The 17649-nt window shown below is 40.8% G+C and overlaps 2 protein-coding genes and 1 long non-coding RNA gene across 6 annotated transcripts in view; 2 read left to right on the forward strand and 1 right to left on the reverse strand.

Moving 5' to 3' along the window:
- Nucleotides 1-1347: 1347 nt before the first annotated feature.
- LOC135252229 (gastrula zinc finger protein XlCGF57.1-like) lies at nucleotides 1348-7471 on the forward strand. 4 transcript variants are annotated; one of them, XM_064330083.1, is made up of 4 exons: nucleotides 1348-1681; nucleotides 1992-2047; nucleotides 2631-2721; nucleotides 5141-7471. In XM_064330083.1, exon 4 carries the CDS (start codon nucleotides 5174-5176, stop codon nucleotides 6737-6739), a length of 1566 nt encoding a protein of 521 aa, XP_064186153.1. In that variant the 5' UTR covers nucleotides 1348-1681; nucleotides 1992-2047; nucleotides 2631-2721; nucleotides 5141-5173; the 3' UTR covers nucleotides 6740-7471. The 4 variants fall into 4 exon arrangements, with proteins under 4 accessions (XP_064186153.1, XP_064186154.1, XP_064186152.1 ...); XM_064330084.1 differs by lacking the exon at nucleotides 1992-2047; XM_064330082.1 differs by lacking the exons at nucleotides 1992-2047; nucleotides 2631-2721.
- Nucleotides 7472-16738: 9267 nt separating this feature from the next.
- LOC135252236 (uncharacterized) lies at nucleotides 16739-17375 on the reverse strand. Its single transcript, XR_010329366.1, has 2 exons — nucleotides 17252-17375; nucleotides 16739-16984 (listed from the first exon to the last, which is right to left on the reverse strand). It is a non-coding gene; the product is annotated as an uncharacterized LOC135252236 (long non-coding RNA).
- Nucleotides 17360-17649, forward strand: part of nfic (nuclear factor I/C) — a 133250-nt gene continuing 132960 nt past the window's right edge. Inside the window, exon 1 of the mRNA XM_064330090.1 lies at nucleotides 17360-17505. Coding sequence (XP_064186160.1) covers nucleotides 17503-17505 — 3 coding nt within the window. The 5' untranslated portion in view covers nucleotides 17360-17502. The remainder of the gene's footprint in view (nucleotides 17506-17649) is intronic.

Consider the following 17649-nt stretch of genomic DNA (forward strand, 5'->3'; position numbering starts at 1 on the left):
AATTGTGGTCTAAAGCGCACATTCGATGGCTGTGATGCCTGTGCATTAGTGTGGTGTGTAAGGACAAACAGAGGAGCAACTCTTCCTCAGGTGACGGAGAATGTCAATGCAGGACGTGATCAGACTGTCAGCAAGAACAGTCAGTTGACAACTAGATATAGAGGGATATTATTGTAGGTCTGCAGTGCATAAACCCCTCATTACAAAAGCTAATGCACATTTCAGTGTTCAGTAGTGCAGAAACCATAGGCACTGGTCTACATGGATGTGGGGGAAAAAAGTGGTATGGTCAGATGAGTCATCCTTCACCATATTTTCAATAAGTGGGTGAGTGCATGTGTGGTGTACACCAAGTGAACGGTACAGACCTGAATGGTTGACCCCTAAAGTGAGGGGGTCCGGTGGCTCTGTTATGCTGTGGGGGCACTTTCCTGGCAAACAATATTAAGTTTTTCTGTGTGATCGCCTTTATCCTATGATGAAACTATCCTGATGGGAGTGGTCTCTTCCAGGATGACAATGCCGCCATCTACAGGGCACAAGAGGTCACTGAATGGTTTGATGAATATGAAAATGATGTGATGTGCACTTCGATTTAACCATATTTCGCCAGCTTGCCCTTACCAGTATTTAATATGGAATGAACCATGCGACGTTTGCGGGTTAGCCTATTTGTACCTTAGCCCTATAGCTTTTTCTGTGCACATACAGTGTTTCGTTTCCATATATTCAAAGAAAAAAAAAATGTGGACGTTGTAGCCTATTTCCCCAACCAGGCATTGCAATGACGTTGTTAATACGTCGACCTCTCTTTTCTGAACGACTGGACCAGTTCGGTCTTTCAGCTCATCCAACACATCGTCACCGGGTTCCTTGCTTTCTTTCATTTCGGAAGTGGATACGCTGATTCGTTCACTGTCTGTCGTTCGTTTAGGAACCGTATAGCCTACGTTTAGCTCAGTGAGTCTTCGCCATTGATATTTTAAACGCAGTTCTTGCAGCATAGCCGTCGGTCGATTTATTTAGATTACGTTAGTTACATGGTGAGGGCATATGAGTGTTCCACTGAGGTGTTTTTGGTGTCCGGGCTATGGACACGTGGCAGCAGTTTGTAGGAAAAGGGATCACAGGTGTAGAAGGTGTAGGGAAGATGGGTGTTCGGATGAATATTGTACAATGTCTAAAGACCAGGCAATATGTTTTCAGTGTGGGGGAAATCATGAAGTGGGGGCAACGCAGTGTGAAAGAAGGAAGAGGGAAAGTGAGATAGAAAGAAAATAACAAAATAACATATGCAGAAGCAACGAAGAGAGTGAGGGCAGAAACGGGAACTGTGAGGAAGGAACAGAATAGAACTGGAACAGAGGGAAAAGATCAAGTGAGAGGTGACAGAGAAATGATGTATATCGAAAGAAGAAGGTTCATGGCATGTATAGCAGAGAGATCCACCAAGTCCACCATCTTCGTGTATAAATATCTTTGTTTATAGTGTGACCCAGTGAAGGAGTGACGTTTTCACCCTGTGGGAGGAGTTTTCAAAGGAAGTGGGAATTCGCGAGGGAGGAAGTAGTCCCTTTAAAATGGTCTGTTTGGTCTGCCCAAACATATGCACTTGGGAGAACAGCATTGCATTTTATGCCAGGGAAGCGGCGGCGTCAAATTCAAGCACGCTCTTTGAATCGTAAGTGAAGTGTTTGTATTGCTGTGTTGTCTGTTGTCCGATTTCTCCCGATGCACTGAGAGTAATAAGGATTAGTTTAATATGTGTAATGAGTGCCGACGAGGTTTGTTTTGATGCGAACTGAAGTAAATATTTTTATTATCTACTATAGTGGATTGAACGACCCGCTGTGAGGTGGGATAAGCGGCGATTTCTTGTCATTTGTGTAATTTGAATACTATGTATGGAATTGAATGTAGGGTTTTTTTTTAATGTGGGCGGGGATAGTGCGTCGGTTGTATAGTAATTGTGTTTTGTTTGTTTCTTTTAGAATTGGTGTTTGCACCGTTTTACTAGACGATAATTCAGCCATAGCTGATTTACAAGGTTTGTTTGTACCGCTAGCGGTAGCCTGTGACCGCCTTGCTCCTGTATCTGTACCTAATTACTGGACTGACTAAAACCTGTGAAAATATAAGTGGTGGTGCGGAGATCATTTTACACGGCTTGCTGGGCTCCATAAATGAGTTCAGTCTGAACCTATGCAAGAAAATATTACAATAGCGATGGTGATCAATTGTGCTAGTGAAATAGAAACAAAATCAGAGAGGATCAAGATGCTGGTGGAGGCAGCGAAAGAGATTTTAGGAATAACGGATGTGAAGGGGGACGAAATACAGGGAATTTTGGAGGGAGTCAGACTCAAGGGATATAGAGAAATGGTAAAGAATCGCGAGTCAGATATGGGAGGGTTGGGCTGTTTTATTTCTTTTTTGAGAGAACTAAACCAGACAGCAATACATACAGTAGGTGGCGGTAATGCACTAATTTTAGTTTTACAACCGCCATTAAAACCAAAGAAGAAGTAGCCGCCGAGTCCTATGGCTCTGGTCTATTGTCGAGGCTTTCACGAGAAAAGGTACGGAAACGCGGTGATGGTGTGATGGCAGTTCCGTTTTGTTCGCCACAGAACGACCCACCATTACTACACTAATACGCATTCGGAATCAGTGGAATTGGCCAATCAACCCAAGAAAGTAAATCAATCAGGATGAATATGGGTAAGATTTAAATTATCTTTTGGCCTATATATATATTAGATCGACAAGCTTCCTCCACTACCGGTTGCACAGGATCTGTTGATAATTGCAATTACCGCTGCAAACACACAGCCTGGGGTTAGCTGAAATGCCATCACCTTGGATTCAGCCATTGGCAATTGTTTACTAAAAGTACATTGCTTTACGGACATATACCCTAATACAATTATAACTATTGTTGTTAAAATTGTTTTACTCTTCATCTACTTGGTTGATTGTTTAATTTGTATCAGTGTGTTTAATTTGTGTTTTCTTGTCCCATTTAGCATTTAGTCAACTACGGAATTGAAAAAAGTTAAAGCTTCGATTGTGACGTCAGCTGAGCTAGCTTAAAGCCGGTAGAGGAGCGTAATTCCTGTAAAAGACCTAGCTTGGTAGCTAGACTAGGCTAGCTCAGGTTTATTTAGCTAGAATCATCTGAAACGCACGGGTAAATTTTCAAGTGAATTCGTGCAAAGAGACCAATTCAGCACGTAGAGTATTCATGCAAAATAGCTTATTTGGATTGCGGACGTTTGTAATGGTCCATTATAATGTGTATCCGTGAGGTAACATTGTTGATCGGGTGCGTTCAACCATCGGGTCAAGTGCTGAGCAGACCTAACCAACTCCTGGATAGAGCATCATGTAAAGGCTTTGGATAACGTTAAATGCAGTCCTACATTTCCATGTTCAAAAGTTCGAATTTCTCGAATATTTGAAGCATTACGTATATCTCTTCTCTATAGGCTAACGTCGATCGTAGACAAATCGCAATGCATTATGAAGTCAGTCATAAGATTATTATAAAATGGGGATACAGTTTTAAAGGGGCATATGGCACATTTCTGCGACTTTTCAAACTACGTTAGCCCATTTGATTTTGATGTTATTTGGAGGCTGTTTGATTGTTCTAGAATGAAAAACTACTTATGTTTAAACATTGCCTTTTCAAATCACATTGAAGCTTGCTTGCTAGAAATATAAAAAATAATAGAATAATCTGAGCCTCCTGCCAAATTTATTAGCGTGCTTATTTTTTACTGGCCCCTATTATTTAGTTTGCCAGCTAAACATCCGCAAGTAAACATTGTATTCTCATTTTGACTTCATTTTGACTTATTCAAGATTTTTCTCTCTAAGGAGTGTTTGTTGTAGGCTTTAAAGGAGTACCATGGTGATTTTCACACTTTCTCTGTTTTATGTGCTATTTGCACAAAGGCATGAGGAACACATGAGCAAGTATTAATATGTCGTTCTGATTTGAGAATATGCGTTTAATCATCGTCCATTTTCAACGGTGAGAAGTTGTCATTTTCTACGTCACGATACAGTAACCATCTATTCACGCCGTAAGAATCTGACGGACACACCCTGCTGTCAGACATGCAAATATTTGACTAACGTTAGTCACTTAAATTAGAGTCCTTAGATTATTTCTGGTTTATCATTAGCTAGCTAGCTAGTTTGGTTTGCTTATAGGCAATGTTATCGTAACGTTAGCTGCTATTCGCTTATGAGGCGTTTAGTTGTGCTTTATTAATTGTAGTAGATAGCAAATTGTAACTGTACAAGTCACGCCTTACCTAGCTATCTATCGATACTGATATACTACTAAGCTAGCTAGCTGTGAATTCAGTCTCCCAAGAGAGCGTATCATGGGGGTAGCTAGGTAACAGGAACGTCTGTCAACATAGCTAACTGACAGTTCTCATTACACGCCAGACGTTCGGTGAATTTATAGTGGGAATTAGGCTAGAAATACGTTTTAAAGTACATTGAAATGACTGAAGAATAAAAAAATTATGCACATTTCTTTTGTTGTTGCCTGAAGACAACTGGGAAGTGTCACGTTCAACCACCATGGTACTCCTTTAACAGAACGATTATTTCCCAGACCGATATATGTATGTATTTGTGTGTGTATGTAAATGTCTTGAGTATGGACAATTAATAAAGTGGGTTTAACGCAAAGCTTGAAATGACCGATGTGCCACTTGAAATTGAAGCTTCGTTAATGACTGGGTACTGTGCATCACCCAGGTAGGAAGCTGAGTCAGGATCAGCCTGCGCCAGCTGCTCTTGAACTGTATAAATCCTGAGAAATGACTGCACAACTCAAAATGGTGGTTTGCAGAGTGTGTATATATGCTGAGGCTGGCAGCAGGATATTCATTTGGGAGAGAAGGCTACGAAACCATCTGGCAGAACATGGCTCTGCTCTGTCAGTTGGTGGAGATACGTTCCAAGGATTGAATGAGTGTCTTGATGTGGTTGTACATTCCGAGTTGGGAGGAAAGACCAAATCGGGTACTAAAAATGGAAATTTAAATGTGTCCGCTGGTCAGCTGATGCAGTTAGACTAGCCTAAGGCTAAATCCCTTCCACCGTTTCCCTCCAGGAGCTGCAGTTCTGCACACCTTTGAGCAGCAGTATGATGCAGGCAGGAGTCTGTCTGAGACGGGACACTGAGGCAACACTACCAGAGCTCACTGAGCAGCACAGGATCAGACAGAAAGAAGAGGAACTCAGTGGACTGGAGCCTGTCCACATGGCAGAGTCAGAGACAGAGTGTGCTGCACCAGGACTCAACACACTGGAGCCGGAGTGTGTTACAGGGCACAGCGGGGTCAGTGATGTACACCACGCAGACGCACCATTGATAAAAACAGAAACTGATCTGGGCCCCACCTACGCTGGGGACCTTATGACAGAGAGCCCGGACTTTGCAAATCTGGGATGTGTAACCCATCAGAATCCTGATCGAATCAAAACGGAGACCGATGATGGAGGCCACGTTAAGTCTGAACACACGGGTCTCGTCCACGGCTTTGAGTCTGAAAAATTGAAGCGTGAACCCAGGGAAGTTTTAGTGAGCGATCTCATGAGTGCTGTGCGTAACGGAGCCGGCGTCGATCACGAAGGCCCAGCAGAACCACGGCGGTGCGCGGGAGCGCCGAGTCCAAACGTTAAAAATCTCGGGAGCGAACGGTACCGTTCCACCCTGCGTTTGAGACGCCTCGAGCCTTCAAAACCAGTCCAGGATGTGGGGATCCGTACGGGTGAAAGCCCCTACACCCGCGCTCGGCGTGGGAACCGCTTCCTTCAGAAAACCTATTTAAAAGAGCATCAGGAAACGCGTGCGGGCGAAGAGCCCTTCGAGTGTGATCAGTGCGAGAAGCGTTTTCTTCAGAAGTCTCGTTTGCGTGCTCACCTGCGAATGCATGCTGGCATAAAGCCCCACGCGTGTACTCAGTGTGAAAAGTGCTTTGTAAGGAAATATGATTTAGACGCCCATCAGAGAATTCATACCGGAGAAAAGCCCTACACGTGTACTCAGTGTGGGAAGCGTTTCATTCGTCAATCCGTTTTATGGTACCACCAGAAAATTCACACTGGCGAAAAGCCCTATGCATGTACTCAGTGTGGGAAGTGTTTCATTAAGAGAGCTCAGCTGCGTTCCCACCAGAGTATCCATACAGGTGAAAAGCCCTTCCCGTGCTCTCAGTGTGGAAAGTCTTTCCTTATGAAATATCAATTAAGCGCCCACCAGAAGATTCATACAGGGGAAAAGCCCTACGCATGCACTCAGTGTGGGAAGCGTTTCATAAGGAAAACTGATTTAAACACCCATCTCAGAATTCATACAGGAGAAACGCCCTACACATGTACTCAGTGTGGGAAGGGATTCATTCGTAAGTGTCAATTAAGCACCCACCAGAGAACCCACACAGGTGAAAAGCCCTACACGTGTACTCGGTGTGGGAAGGGATTTCATCGTAAAAGCCATTTAAGTTACCACCTGATAATTAATACAGGAGAAGAGCCCTTCCAATGCTCACAGTGTGGGGAACGTTTCGCTTCAGAATGTCCTTTCCTGATACACCTGAGAGGTCATACAGCTGAAAAGCCATACGCTTGTACTCAGTGCGGAAAGCATTTTATTCGGAAATGTACTTTTAATAGGCATCGGAATATTCATCTGAAAAAATGTAGCTAATCGGTGTGAGAAGTCTTTTTTAAAAATTAAAAAAAAAAAACTTCTTTTAGTCAATCGCATCTACGTACCCACCGTGGAATCCATACAGGTGAAAACACCAAGTGTTCCCTGTGTGAAGGGTTTGGATGATAATTTTAGAATAACACATTTAGAATAACAAATGCAGGCTACGGTGTAAGAATTTGGCAAAAGTGCCCAAAGACGGAGATTGCCAATGCATCTTTCCCCAGAGCCCGTGATTTGGGATCAGATTTCAGCAGAGTGTTAGTTTCTAGCTAGCAAACGAAGAAGCCCAGATGGTTGTTTTATAATATTTTCAGGATAAATATGCGGCATAGTATGCCTATAAGGAAACGCCTGAGAATTCATACAGGTGAGAGAACTTGACTCATCCTTGGTGTGAGAATTTATTTTTGAGCGTTCAGAAAAGTGCTATATGAATGCAATGATTCATTAATTCATTCACTCATTCATTCATTCATCATTCATTCATTCATTGTTTTGGACAGCTAGCTGAAAAAAAAAAACAGGCAACTGAGTGGGACAAGCATTTTTATTATGTACCGAGTGTTTTGGACTGTATTGTATCTGCTTCTTTAATGAATGTCATTTTCTTTCACTTTTAACATCTGAAAACCTTTGCAGTGATCAAAATTACACAAATGTATTTGTTTTAGGAATTCAGAACAGCTGTTTGGATATGGAAATAAACAGGCTGATATTGTGGTAACTAAGAAAGCCCAAGGCTCTTTTTACCCGTTTTATTGCCAACTCTGGGAAGATTCGCAGGTTCACTGCTCCACCAATACTTCCACATAACCCCCCCCCCCCCATTGGGTTTAACATCTATTCTGCAGCCTGGTCGTATGTTTTCAGGTGGACAGTTCATGGCTATATAGCAAAACAAGGCTCTGGCACTGCACAGATTCAATCTCAATCAATCAGTCAATCAATCTGTCTTTATTTGTATAGCTAATTTTTTTACAACCGAATGCAATGCAATGTGGTTTACAGAAAAAATCTACAGTAACAGTAAAAAAAAAATAAAAATCAATAAAACACATTTATACAAGACTGACAGAGACAGCAAATAAGTAATACATGAATAAAATAACATTTAAAAAGGAAAAACTCGGTCTGTATGGGGAGCCAGAACTTCTCTCATGGGCAAATGCATTACTAGTTCAGTCAGCTCCCACTCACTCACTCACTCAGGTCAACCGAGGCAACCCTGCTGAATATTCCAGTTTAAACCAGCCTAAACTGGCCAAGCTCATTTAAGCTGTGTGTTTGACAATTTTAGCTGGTCAAACAGCCACTCGCCCTCCGACAAGCCTATACGATGGGTTAAATGCAGAGGACGCATTTCGTTGTCTCAGAAGGCGACGACCTGAATCGAATCTAATCTAATCAGCCAGTCCTCCCATTTGACCCTTTCTCTCCCAGCACCTGACCGGTTTCAACCGCCCACAGACCAGCTATGACCAACTAGAAAGTGTCAAAAACACAGCATCTTAAATAAAAAAATAAAAAAAACCCCACGTTAGAATCCCAGCTGGCCTTAGGTGGAATTTTCAGCGCTGGGAAGGTGATCTTTTAACGGAATTTTTCTGCGGCGTTGCAGCCGTGACCTTGAGTCAACGCCCTGTCCACCCCCCCCCCCCCCACCCCGGTTCTGCAGGAGAGAGCTCGCCACACTGCGGCTTGAACTCAGGAAAATGTAAACAAACAAACGTGGCAGGCAAGTCCGCTCTGTGTTTGAAACGGTCGTGTTTAACAGAGTGTGTTGGTGCTCCTGGAAGGTGATTGCGGGACTGTGCCAAGTGGGCCTGGAATATGGAAATGAAAGCGGTTTGCACTGAGCGAGCATTCAGATGGCCCGTAGTAAAAACGTGCTTTCTCTGAAAAAGGGAGGGGTGCTGGCACTCGGTAGGGTTTTTGGCAGGGTTTCGTCTGAAAAGGGGGGGCAAAGTTTCCAGAAGGTTTTTTTTATTTTAATTTTATTTTTCTTCCTCTGCTCATATAGCTTGTTGTTTTGGAAAGTGAAGAAAAGTCTCTTGCCTCTGGCCATTTGACTCTTTGTGTTCCAGAGTGTGTGTCAGTGATTTCGGAAGTGTGTGTGTGTTTGTGTTTGCACGTGTGTGCTGTGTGTGTGTGTGTGTGTGTGCGCGTGCTTACATGTGTGCGTGTGCGCGTGTGTGATTACATTTGCAATTCCTCTGCAGGACTTTCACTAGTCCAGCTGGGCATTTAAACAGAGATAGTCTAAAATTACACAGCATATTGGCATTATAATGGCCCTTTATGGGTTTTTATTTATTTTATTTTTTTAAGATTATGAGGGGCAGGCTTGTACCAGTGAGCTGGATGAAAACTAGCCAACCGACGTTGACCTCAGTTCTGTCCTCACCCTACCGCCACCGCTGCAGCAGGCAGCTCCCGCGAAAACAGCCCCCTTCAACCATCAGGGGGCCTAGAGCCCTTTATAACGCCTAGGTCATTACCGCTGCTGGACTTGGAGAATCTGAATGTCCTGCATGTCCTGCTCGTTCTGGTCCGTGTGTGCCCGTCTTAATTCTGTCAGAGTTTTCTGGTGTACGCTGCGTTCTGAAGTGCCAGCAGTCGCTGTTAAGACATCATTCATCGTTGTAAACGAAATCCCGAGGGCTATTATTACTATTAATATTACGAGTTATTATTAACATATCAGTTACTGGCTATATGTAAGCTAATAAAATAATGTTTTGGTGAAATTTCAGGGTTGCCATAAGGCAACTGATGATATTATTATGTATAGTATGACGAAACTGAGCTGTAGTCCCTCAGATCTGTGCGGTCTTAATATTATTTTTTCTCTTTTTGCCCACTCATCATCTTCCTGTATCACTCTCACACACACATTATAATGTCGTGTGTTAATTCAGCTCTCACAGAGTACATATGGTCCCTGTTAGACTCTGTTGGACTCTGTTAGAGTTTAATTAACACTGAACATTTTACTGTGTACACAGCACACACACAAATATTTAAAATATTTACTGTAGTTCTAGGAGGCTACAGTAGGGGACTGCTGTGGTGTTGGGATAAGTGCTGCAGTTTACTCTTCCTAATTAGAATCAAAGTTTGTTTTCGGGGGGACACACATGGTACCCAGACTGGGTAGCAGACATTTCAATAGGGGTGGGAAGTCCAGGGATCTGGAAGTAAGTATCCTGCCATGCGTTTCTTCCACCCATGAACTCTCAGCCAGCTGATTTCACTAATTAGTTCTAGCTGCTGGCGGAAGAGTTGTGCTAATTTGCAAATCCAGGTGATTGGAATAAAATACAGGGGAGGACTTTTACTTTCTGAACCTGGATTGTCCACCTCTGCATTTCAGAAATTGTATATAGTATCGTTATGGTGCTGCTTTAGTCATTTACAAGTGATAAATGTTTTGAAGTCATGGGAAAACGTGATTTAAATTGCAAAATACTATTTCCTGGTGGTCATATTCACTCGGTGTCCAGCAGAGGGCGGGCTTGACCAGAAGAGACGCTGTTGGAACTTTGATTTACAATGCAGTCAATGTGTGATAATCATAGGCTGTATTTTACTTGGACTGCAAGCCAACCATCAAAACTAAATATATTTGGGGAAAAATTGAAAATGCTACTATGCATATTAGCTCTTCAGAATTGAAAAAAGAAGTGAACCTTAATCTGGTCAATACTTTTTTTATGTTTCTGCACCAAGAATGGCCACCTTCTATGAAGGTATTATGAAGAGAAAATGGAGAATCCTTTGCTTGTATTTGACTCTGATGGGGACTAATTTTGTTGAGGTGGGCAGAGACTATCCCCCCCACCCCCCACGCACACACACACACACACACACACAGCACACACACTCACTCAAACTCATGCACACGCGCACACACTCACCCACCCACACACGCACACACATCCGAAACCTTTGGCAGTCAGGAACGTTTTTCCACGAGTCGGGATGCAATGGCACTCCTTTTGGGAGCATAAACTTCACCACTATTGGCTCTGAATAAAAACAGATTGAATCTCTCTTCATCTCCCGTCTCTTGTTTTTAAGGGAAATTTTTTTGCAAAAATAATAATGTAGAGAAACTTGTCTAGAATGAGACCTTTTCATGGAAATTTGCTAAAGTTTTGGTTGCCAGTGGAAATTCATGTCACAAATGGTTTGCTCCGAGCATGTTGTGCGACTTGACTTTGCTTGCATTCCAGCACTGTCAAAACCACTCCCGAGAGAAGCTGGAACCTGCAGCAGGAGCTCAGCGTCATTAGCGTCTTTAAATGTGAATGTTGAAGGAAAGATTAACCACGTGCTACTTAAAAAAATTTAAAAAATAAAAATCTTACAGTATCAGGAATCTAAAATACACCTGGCAAAAGAAGAAAACCAGTTTGCTGTCTGGTTTGTCTTTATGGTGACACATGAATGGATATATCACAGATTTCAGGTAATTTTTTTTAACCAAATCAAATGTGTACTAATATGAATAAGGGTCCAGTTATGCCAGTTGTGCGTAAATATTCCCTAACCTTGCTTTAACAAATAGGGCAGTGCATGGTGCAGTGGTAACCAACCCTGTTCCTGGAGATCTACCGTCCTGTTGGTTTTCATTTCAATCCTAATTTGGCACACCTGACTACTAATTAGTAGCTCAACAAGATCTCTAGCTGTTGAATGAATTGCACTTTGTTATGTTTGGAGAGAAAATCTACAGCAACAGGATGGTAGATCTCCAGGAGCAGGATTGGTTACCATTGACCTACAGGGAACATGTGAAATGCAAGAATTTAACGGAGTCTGTTGACTATAAGGGTTGTAATACAATGGCCCTACTGTAATACCTGCAGTCAAGTACCTACGTACTGCATGTACATACACCAGCAACAACTGTAACCCTTTCAGGTGTGAGGTCACAAATGTACAATGTTCTTAACTGAACATTCTAATGCTGATGTCACAATCACTACTGGTAACTGAAAGCAATTTAGAAAAAAAGAAGAACACTCTTTAAAGGGTTAAGACATTATTATTAGCTGAGCCAAATCAGAATCAAACCGACTGGCTCTTTGGTGAATTTTCTGGGGCAGCTTTTGCATGAGGTGGTGTTAAGTTACAGGACACACAGCCTTGTCCCTGTGAGTGAGATTTATCTGGCGGGGTCACCGGTGTCCTTTCCAGCTCAAATTCATTCAAGCCTGATTCATTTTGAAATCCAGATACATTCGCGGTTTTATATCACCCCATGCATCCAAGCTGCTGATTAAACTCTCTCACACTTTATGGTTAGGTGTGTGTGTGTGTGTACACACACACACGCTGTATTTGCATATTACGATACCCATTCACATGTATAGAAATGATTTAACAAAACCATCACAAATGCTGTTTTGTTAGACCCGAGACCGTGGGATTAGGGTAAGTACGCATTTCGCCTATTCTTTGATCCGGTACATTGTAGGTACCACCTTTTGTTGTCAGTGACAAAACACCCTGTGCCTTCAAAAAGAAGCAAAAAAAGAAAAGAAAATAATTCAAATGTGACACTTGTTTGGGAAAGTGTCTAGATCACTAACTTTCTCATTTTAAAAAGGGGGAAAGATCGATATTACATCCATTGCGAACCCCGGTGTAATCTTTCTGAACATTTTTCGAATGTAGGCTGGGGGGAGCTTTGTTTTTTCTGTCGAAAGGAATCTTGCAGCACCATCCGCTAATCCACCCTGAAGTGTCGGATCATGTCTCGCGCTCTCTGACTTGCATAAAGCACAGCACAGCGCAGGTGGCATGCCGGGACGGCGCGGTCTATGACCGAGAGCCACAGAAGCACTTGGAGAGCCGTGTACCAGATACGGGGTTCTCCTTCGCGTCTTCGAGTGTACGCTGTCGTAAAGTCACACCTGGCACTCATCTTGGGGAAAGTCACTTACTGAAAAGGTGTTCTACTTGATTCCATTAAATTATTTTATTTATTTATTTTTTAAATTATTTTTTAGTGTCAGCCCCCAATAAAAAAATAGTCTACTCGAATGAAAAGTACAAGATTTCTAGTATTTGGAATAATTATCGGAGTAATAACTGCAGTGCTCTTTTAGTTATTTTAAACAACACATCCATGATATATGAACACATATTGTGAATAAATGCTGCAACAAACTCACTAGCTGAATTGTTTTAAGACTGACAGACGTTTTAAGTAAGAATCAAACCAAATAATAACATAAAATGTTTTTAAAAATGTTTTTTTTTTTTTTGGTACCTCTGAAGTTCTTAGTCACTGCTTAGTTTATATTTCAGGAGTGACAGATCAGAGCACGCGGGTCCTCTGTGGATCAGCTGCCACGTGACTGAATTAATTGAATTATTTTGAAGGATTCCCATATTCTCCGTACATCTGGAAAGGTGTTGCTGAAAGAAAAATCGGATTTTGGCATTGTAGGGCATAGGCACTCAAATATGCCTCTTAGGGATCCCCCCGCAAAACGCAGAGGCGGTTTTAATTTAAATTAATTCAATTTATTTTAAAATATGTTAATTATTGGTGGTTATACGGATATTTATATAGAAACAATATGGTTGTCTACAACAAACTACTTGAACTCAGGCGTTATTGATGAAGTATTTCGTCTATCTAAGCAGGCCTACACAATTATCAATAACATTACATTTATTTAAAAGTGAGGGAATCACAGCTGACATAAAATATCTGTTTGAAAGAAAATATCTCTTTGAACAGCAATATATATTTGTTTTTAATCATTTGTTTCAAAGAAAAGCTGAAAATGTAGTTTAACAGCAAATCTATTTACTCTTCATCTCAAAGACTTTGCGACGCTTGTACAGTATAGTAATTCTGTCTTCGTCAGCATTCTGTTCCAAGTTTACTGTCGTGTGTTGGATTTCGGGCGAAAACAGGAAAACTTTTTGGTTCATCATAAACTTTAAGTTTTAGTAATTATTATAATAATTGGTAGCCTAATTATTATTAATTATAAATCTAATTAATAATTACATTTCGAATTATTTATCCGGCTTTAATGCGTAGCTATCTCCAAAGTTTATATCCCCTGTTCAATTACTGTTTAAGTCTGTGAAATTTGGTCAAAAATCCAGGTCGTTCTTATTATTATTTAATTAGAAGTGTATGGAACCGTGTATTTCTTTTGTTACATACCCTATAAAAAGCGAGAATCTGCCGCAATCCAGGATAATATAGTAGTGACGCAGCCTTCCTTTTAAAAACAGTTCAATTATTTACAGAGACGGAAAGCCAAGTCTGAGATTCCACTAGTGATCATTTCGAATATTTAGTATTTTTAGATTATATATACATAAAACATTTCCAATGTTTCTTCACAAGTCCAGGACATTTTTGATTTGGCGTGATTATTGAGGTCTTTTGGAATTTTGTTTTGCCCCAAAATATTTCATTTTGATTTTCCTTCTGTGATATAGCCAGTGTATTTCATAAATGCGAATCAGGGGTTAATTATTGAATGGATTATTGTGTCAGACATTCACCAGTAATGCAATTCCTCGCCATTATTCTAAATGCACTATTTGAATCGAAAATTACGGAACGACTCATGCTTGCGAAAATGTCTAGATAAGTAGGCCTAGATAAAGAGGTGGTAGGTAGGTAGGTAAATAAATATATAAATACGATTCATATTTCAAGAACTTTCCACAAAATGTGTTCATTTACCTTAGAACTGGAATAAGAGAGGATATGGTAGGATAATACAAATAAACATGGTGAGGTCCAGTCCTTCTTTTTTTAAAAAAAAGCACATACGAAAATAGGCCTTAATGTTTTTAATGTGGAAACGGTTGAATTATTTCCAACCCCACAAAACGACAATGGCATGTTTGTGGAACTGTTTCATGTAATTATATGTAAGTAAATAATAAAAATGTGTCACACATTTAATGTTAGGAACTCCTTGGTGTGGTAATGAAATAAATTTAAGTAAATTTAATACATGACCAACTAAAGAATCAACACGACTCACCGTCAACACTTTAAGAACGGCTACAGAAACAACGCTGACTGTTTAAAAATAACAGATGAATTTAAACAACAGGGTAAATTTAGTATGTATAAAAATATTGCTGTCCTTATATTCATTAATTTATGCAGACGACTTTACTTGATTTAAATACATTTCTGTTGCTGTTGAATGGATAAAACTTAAAATGTATATTGTTAATTGTTCTTCTTGGTCAAGTCCTTTAACCTCGCTTTCAGTCTGCTTCTTCGATGAAAAATTTATATTTAATATATTATATATATATATATATATATATATATATATATAATGAACTTAACGAATATCATGGAAAAAATATGAACCGTGCACTGCAACTAAATCTACTTGACTTCTAATGAAAACCTACTAGGCCTCAAATGCATAAAGCGTGCTGAAAAGTAGGGCAGCATATAGGAGCCATATCGGCTTAAAGTTATGGGTTTAGGCAGCAGTCTGAACAAACACACCTAAAATTTGTCGCTGTGCGTCGGTGAAAAGCAGCTACAATGCATATTTTACCAGTCTGTGACGCTGTGCTCATCTCGTGAGAGTAGATTGTGTGCTGCATTATATGTTGCATAATACAAATAAAGCAATATATTTTTCTTACCTTCACTACTAACAGTATAATTAATGTTGGATTTCAGTGTCAGACTCGTTAGTTAATTTTTTTTTTAGTTTGCAAATACGTGACATTAACTGTCAGGGAAGGCCAAACACAATCAGGTCTGCATTTGTTTTTTTTTCCGGTCGTTGCTCACCTTGCTAACAGAAGTAACGACGCAATGCCACGTACAAAGGTTACAAATACAGGCCGTAAAACATAAGTATTTAATATTTAATGCAGACACGTGAACCACCATCGCACCACCACCATGCTTCTGTTGCAAACTTTGAGTGTTAGCAATGCACGTGAAGTCGAATATGAAACATGGTTTCCCTAGAAATGGTAGTATTGTATAGAGAAATAAGTTCACCAAAGGCTGAGGGCCAAGTTTTAAGAATTGGAGGCAAGTACAGGACTTCAGGTTCTCACTTTATTAAATTATAGGTTACGTGGAAAAATTAAAAGCAGCAGTTTTGGTTATTTTCACCCTAAAGATCTAATGCTAGTAATGCAGCAACAACGGTGCATTACCTATAAATAGCCAAAATAGTGATCACTAAAGATGCATAATTGTTCATAACTTAAGATATTAACGCAAATGTTCGTTTCGATTCTATAACGAAAAATATATAATCTCGCATGGTTTTCGCAAACCACGCAACTTGACGTTGGATATTTTAGTATATCATGCCTTACTAGATTTAAATGCTTAGTGACCCGTTAATTGGTATTCATAGTCTAATGCTTCCGTTTTTTCTATAGTTAAAACGTAGGCTAGTCGGTTGCAGTATATCTTGTGATATAAGAAGTTGCAGTGTGCGTGCGTGTGTGTGTGTGTGTGTGTGTGAGAGAGAGCATGTTTGTCAGAGCAGGGGTGGGAGAGGGGGGAGGCAGAGCGATAGCAGAGGTATAGATACACTGGAAGCGTCCGATTCGGGAATATTTTGCCAAAATCAGTGCAAGTTAAAAAACGTTATGTTGTTTGCTACTGTGTCCAATATATTATAATAAAGCTTGACAAATATGTAAATATATGGAAAACATTTATCTTATCCCAGGTCTTTGCGGCAGTCTGATCTTTCTCTTCCTACAAATTGTGATTTGTCAGAACTTTTGGGAATACCGTGTCCAGGATAATAGGCAGCATTAATCAGGTGAAACGTCACCTGCTCAAAAAAATGCCAAGCAACTATACTCTGAGGTGAAAAACGGGACACAGGAAAAATTAAAAGGGGACGGTGCATGCGTTTTAGTATTCCTACAGACTCTACCTTTCAGAGAGAGTTCATTGCACGTTATAACATACTGAAATAAAACACCAAACAAAACGCAAAAGAATTTTAAAAATATACTCTGCTTTATTTAAGACTTTCTTTTAACCAAGTGCTTGTCTTCCTCTGTGCACTGACTGTTAACTGTTGATATATATTTTCCTCCTCTCCCGCTTTTATATGAACTACGCCATCAAGTGCAACACTATAATAGATTACTGCCCCCCCCCCCCCCACCTCTCCATGTGTTTCAGCTATTCCTCTAGCGAGACGACAGTAAGGTCTCCCAGGAAAACACCACTCGGACCGTCTGCATGGACACAGAGGAGAAACAATCAGACGGAAACGCTGATAGCGCAAAAAATCTCGAAGACATGTGTACAGTGCTGCAACATCTATGAGACCGACGAGCCGGCACTCTAATTTTAAGATATCCAAGCAAACATCACGACACCGCAAAGGCACCATCAACCGATGTAGCTATACTCCTACAAGCGGCTACAGTCCTGGCACGAATTGTGCAAGCCGTTTAATAGTATTGCATGATATTTATTTATTTTTTGTTGTCCTTTTCTACCTTGTGACGGGGGCTCGGATCGGACTGAAGCTGCAGCTTTCGTCGGACGCTTCTACGGTATCCCGCCTCGGGTTGCTCCCCTTCTGAAGACCGAGGATTACTTCTTTACGAAGAGAATGGAAATGTAATAATAATAATAATAATAGAAAAAAACAACAGCATCGACGAGATGACCAGACGCTGAACTGCGGTGCTGAAAGAGCCTGTTAGCTACAACTTTTTTTGGGGGGGGCTGGCAGTTTCGCTCGGCAATGGTACGTTAACAAATCGATTTCCTCATTATTTGTCGTTATTCCAACTGACTCGCTGCGTGAACGGTCACGAGTTCGGTTCTCTTTCAGACGAATTGAGATTATAGCAGGAGAAGCCTATTTCGGTTTTCTTCCCCCCCTTCCTGT

This window comes from Anguilla rostrata, chromosome 4 (assembly GCF_018555375.3).
Source record: "Anguilla rostrata isolate EN2019 chromosome 4, ASM1855537v3, whole genome shotgun sequence".
Taxonomy (NCBI): Eukaryota; Metazoa; Chordata; class Actinopteri; order Anguilliformes; family Anguillidae; genus Anguilla; species Anguilla rostrata.

Excerpts from the sequence above, each read along its gene's own strand:
- LOC135252229 (XM_064330083.1), top strand. The coding sequence starts at position 5,174 with ATGATGCAGGCAGGAGTCTGTCTGAGACGGGACACTGAGGCAACACTA.